General features: G+C 43.9%; 2 protein-coding genes across 3 annotated transcripts in view; one reads left to right on the forward strand and one right to left on the reverse strand.

The window, feature by feature from the left end:
* Positions 1–3700, reverse strand: part of dnaja2b (DnaJ heat shock protein family (Hsp40) member A2b) — a 4594-nt gene extending 894 nt beyond the window's left edge. The window contains exons 1-9 of the mRNA XM_027168967.2: positions 3520–3700; positions 2548–2607; positions 2227–2456; positions 1906–1986; positions 1688–1821; positions 1302–1498; positions 1052–1196; positions 478–605; positions 1–387 (exon numbers count right to left, since the gene is read on the reverse strand). The exon at positions 1–387 is cut by the window's left edge and continues 894 nt beyond it. Coding sequence (XP_027024768.1) covers positions 199–387; positions 478–605; positions 1052–1196; positions 1302–1498; positions 1688–1821; positions 1906–1986; positions 2227–2456; positions 2548–2607; positions 3520–3597 — 1242 coding nt within the window. The 5' untranslated portion in view covers positions 3598–3700 and the 3' untranslated portion in view covers positions 1–198. The remainder of the gene's footprint in view (positions 388–477; positions 606–1051; positions 1197–1301; positions 1499–1687; positions 1822–1905; positions 1987–2226; positions 2457–2547; positions 2608–3519) is intronic.
* A 915-nt stretch (positions 3701–4615) lies between these two features.
* Positions 4616–5000, forward strand: part of ppp6r2b (protein phosphatase 6, regulatory subunit 2b) — a 16220-nt gene continuing 15835 nt past the window's right edge. For both annotated transcript variants that reach the window (XM_027168965.2, XM_027168966.2), the window contains exon 1: positions 4616–5000. This exon is cut by the window's right edge and continues 172 nt beyond it. The gene's annotated coding sequence lies outside the window, so the exon portion shown is untranslated.

Here is a 5000-nt window from a genome sequence, read left to right on the forward strand (position 1 = left end):
GCAGCATTAATACGAGCGTCAGAAGCATCTGTGCAGCTGCCGGTCACTCCAGACGGACATCTGGGAGCAGCAGTGAACTACGGAGCTCTGACACTAAACAGGTGATGGAGATGGACTGGGATGGAGAGAAGGAGGTTTTGTTCCATGTGTGATACACTGTGAATCAACAAGTGTGTGTGTGTGTGTGTAAGAGACATGTTACTGGTGGGCGCACTGCACACCCGGCCCATGTGGACCGCCCTCCTCGTCTGAGCTGTCGTTATAAGCTTCACGCCGTTGACCTCCAGATGACCCCTGACTCACGTCGAACTCCTGCAGGTCGACCTCTTCGGAGTCAGCCGAGATGACTGTGTCCTCATCACGCGACGGTAACAGATACTCCAGTTCCTACACACACACACACACACACACACACACACACACCTCATGTATGTAACTGCTATGTACTAGCATTGATATAAACACAACACGACTTACAGTTAGCTTCTCAGTACTGAGCCAGCCGTTATCTGGAAACCTGACGTCGAACTTGATGTAGAGATCTCCTTTCTCAAACGGGTTCCTGTACTGCGGCATCCCCTCTCCACGCACCACCCGTACAGCACCTACAACACCAACATCAAGCCCTCACTTCACAACACCAACATCAAGCCCTCACTTCACAACACGTTACAGTAGCATCGACCTAGCAAGAGCCACATACACCAGGACTGTGGGCGTGGCCTATACATCATTTTACTTTAGTTCTCATGAGAAACAGTAGTTATAACTACTCACACACACACACACACTCACACACACACACACTCTCACACACACACACACTCTCACACACACACACACTCACACACACACACACACTCACACACACACTCACACACACACTCACACACACACACACACACTCACACACTCACACACACACACACACACACTCACACACACACACACTCACACACACACACACTCACACACACACACACACACACACACACACACACACACACTCACACACACTCACACACACACACTCACACACACACACACTCACCTGGCTCGATGACCTTTCCAGCAGGGTATTTGATGAGGAGGTGTCGCCCATCAAGGTGTGTGAGAGTGAGCTGGAAGCCGCACAGCGCCTCCACCAGGCCAATAGTCTGACACACGTGCAGGTCGTTACCCTCCCTGCGGAACTCCTACACACACACACACACACACACACACACACACAGCTAGTAAAAAAAAAAAAATTATGTGCATGCTTGAGTGTAAGTGAGAGTGTGTGTGTGTGTAGGTGATACCTCATGTTCCTTTTCCTGCAGCACCAGTATAATATCTCCAGGCTCGGTGTTGGGAGACTGATCCGCTTCTCCGCTGAACGTAATCTTCTGCCCGTGTCTCATTCCCTTATCCACATGCACCTCCAATGTCTTCACCTCCTTACACACCTTACGGCCCTCACACTGTTTGCACCGGTCTCTCTCGCTGATTACCTCACCTGTTCATGACATCATTAACACACACAGTTATGTTGCCGAGTTCTGGACTGTGATTGGTCAGAAGGTGTTGGTTAATTCTCCTTAGCAGCAGCTATGATATCACAGAAATTGCAGCTTTATATTAACGTGAATTTTATTCTACACATAATCCTGAAGTGTGACACACACGAGCTGATGACTTTCTTTACCTTCCCCGTTGCAGTCGCTACACACCGTCTGCATTTGTTGGACCATACCAGGAGCCAGTTGTCTGATCATGATCCTCATCCCTCTGCCTCTGCACGCAGTACACTTCTGCACTGCACCCGTCTTTCCCCCCTGACTGAACACACACACAGTTTACTCCCTTGTTCTGACAGAGAAACACAAATCTCTGATGTTATTCGTCTCGTTTTTATTTCCTCACCCATTGCAGGAGCTACACAGGACATTCTTACTCAGCTGAAGTTTGGTGGTTTTGCCATTGTAAAGATCTTCTAAAGACACCCTGAATCACAGAAATAAAACATTAGTGGCCACTGTTTAGTAATAGAAGGTAAACTCCCAACCAATGTGTGTGTGTGTGTGTGTGTGTGTGTGTGTGTGTGTGTGTGTGTGTGTGTGTGTGTGTGTGTGTGTGAGAGAGAGAGAGAGAGTCGTCACAGCTAGTACAGTTATCCTGCCACAATCCCGTTGATGTTTAACTAGAACAGCTTCAGCAGGATTTCTACACAGACACTGGACTCACTTGAGTGGATGCACCATGTCCTCTCCCCTCTGTCGTCCCCCGTTTCGGTTCCTGCTGCTCTGACCACCCATGAACCCAAACAGACCTCCGCCGAAGATGTGCGAGAAAATGTCCTCCATCCCAGCTCCACCGCCACCACCCTCACGCAGGCCCTGTTCTCCATAACGGTCATACAGCTCCTTCTTCTCAGGGTTAGTCAACACCTCATATGCAAAGCTGATCTCCTTAAACTGAGACACACACACACGCACACACCATCATCTCCTGACTTGTCCTACACCATGACGCTCGTCTGACGCGTGATGACATGACGTCTCTTACCTTGTCTCCTGCGTTGGGATTCTTATCAGGGTGATACTCTTTTGCCAGTTTGCGATACGCCTGTAATAAACAGTTACACCAAAAGTAATTCATGATGCCATTATTCATGTCACGGTTCAACCTCATTTTATATCGTTTTCTTTTTAAAGTCAGAACCGAGACGCCGTCCGTGTAACTCCGAAAACCTCGAAACGAGGAATTTAATACAAAACTTGTGGGAAACTTGTTTTGTGAGCTTTGTAAAAAAGCTCGAACACAATTTCCATTCCAATGTTACGGACTCAATAAGACAGTAAGTTCATTTTCATGAGCAAAATTGGATCGAACTGTAAAGGGGTGTGGCTCAGGTTGTGACGTCACTAAATATAATTCGGCTTGTTGATAAGCAGGTGAGTGACAGCAGCAAGAAACTGGGGCGTTTCTGTATGTGCATAATTATATAAATATATAAACAAAATGAGTTCCTTTAATTAAATAACGTATTATATTTATTGTTCTATACACATTATTTTAATGCACAGAACAAACATATCTCTCATGTGTCTAGATATATTTATATTAATCACTGGTGTAGATTAACAAAATATAATAAAAGATAATGTTTCAGCAATACTCGGGATTAATAATAATTAGGAGGCCATAAATATTATTATTATTATTATTATTATTATTACAACCACAACACAGTGTAGGTGTGAAGGCTAGTCAGGCTGCTTCTGTCACAACAATCTCTCTTTTCTCTCACAGGAAATAAAACATGACATCAGTACAATCATAAGTGTGATTATCTTTGATCATATTAATATATATTTATATATAGAGCGAGACTATATTTTATTGTACTAACAAGAGATGTGGACCGGGAGAACACACACACTTCATGCTAACGCTAATGCTAACGCTAATGCTAATGCTAACAGCTCCCTCACACAAGGACCGCGCTCCGGAGAAAGCTCTAGAAATTCACGCTACCTTTTTCAGCTCGTTCTCGGTAGCCGAAGGAGAAACACCGAGGAGGTCATAGAGTTTGGTGTCCGCTACGTTCGCCATGTCTCCGAAGCACAAGGTGAAACCGAACCGGACCGCGAGCACAACAACGAGCTGAGGAAAGAAAAGCCGGCTGCGCTGTTTTTATTTTTATCCCACCCACATTCCGACAAAACCCCGCCCCCTTCAATATGATTGGCTAGTTGTTTCGCTTCACAAACTTGTTTGCTGATTGGGCAGTTTGGGAAATGTTATGTAACCATGGCAACCAGGGAAACAGCGGAAGTTGATAGACGTCGCTGATAATAATAATAATAATAATAATAATAATAATAATAATAATAATAATAATAATAATAATAATAATAATAATAATATATGGAACAAATATAAGAATAAAATAAAAGCATATATAAATATATGAAATGTATAAAATAAAAGCAGCAACAACAATAATAATAATGATGATAATAACAATAATAATACTAATAATGATGATGATGATGATGATGATGATGATGATGGTCATTATTTTTATCATTAATCAGCAGGTGTTGATTAATTCTTTATAACAGCAGCTCTGACACACCACAGGTTTATGTTAATGCACTCGAAGACCAACTCTTTTTTAGTCTATAAGTTAATAAATGTTGCTTATTTTCCTACAGCTGCAGCCCATGGAGTGTGTTATTCAGTCATTAATAAAACATTCACCGTTTTCTGTAATAATTGTCTTTTCATCTCAGTCTGTGTTTATATGTCAGCTGTTAAACATGATTATTTAGGCCAGATTTCTCCTCTAGATGTCCTACTGTGACCTATTTATCGCTTCACAAAAAAACCCGACATGGCAACCCAGGCTCGATTTAAAGCCCAGGCCTAGTTAAGGCACGACACATAAGTGTGGAACACGTGTGGTGCAGCAGGATGGAGGTAGTGACATGCGCAGTGCGTCGGGGCGCATGGACGGAGGGATGGATGCATGGATGGATGCATGGATGGATGGATGGATGGTGGGATGGATGGTGGGATGGATGGAGTTAAAGGAGTGTAAATAATCCCACATGGCCTGCAGTGGAGTTCCTGTTCCTTTCAGGATCCTGACGTTGTTTTCCTCTCATGACGACATTATGATGTGAAATCAGTGTAATATGAAATTAATGTATTTACAGAAAACTGTCTATAAAAGTTTTCATTAACCCGACACTATTACCCAGACTTTATTACCCCGACATCATTACCCCGACCACATGTAGTGAGCAGCACTTTATTTTCACACAAACCCATGAGAGCTTTAATACAGAGAAACACAAACACAGCCTGAGCGCGCCGCTGCTTTGGTGCGCGCTCCCGTTACCGTGTCCGCCATTTTAACTCCAATAAACATGTGAAAAGATCGGATTTAGCTTGTTGTCCTACCCCAGGACCCCGGAGCAGGAGTAGCTGTGTGTGTGTGGGTGGAGGAC

The sequence above is a fragment of the Tachysurus fulvidraco genome, chromosome 13 (assembly GCF_022655615.1).
Source record: "Tachysurus fulvidraco isolate hzauxx_2018 chromosome 13, HZAU_PFXX_2.0, whole genome shotgun sequence".
NCBI classification, from domain to species: Eukaryota; Metazoa; Chordata; class Actinopteri; order Siluriformes; family Bagridae; genus Tachysurus; species Tachysurus fulvidraco.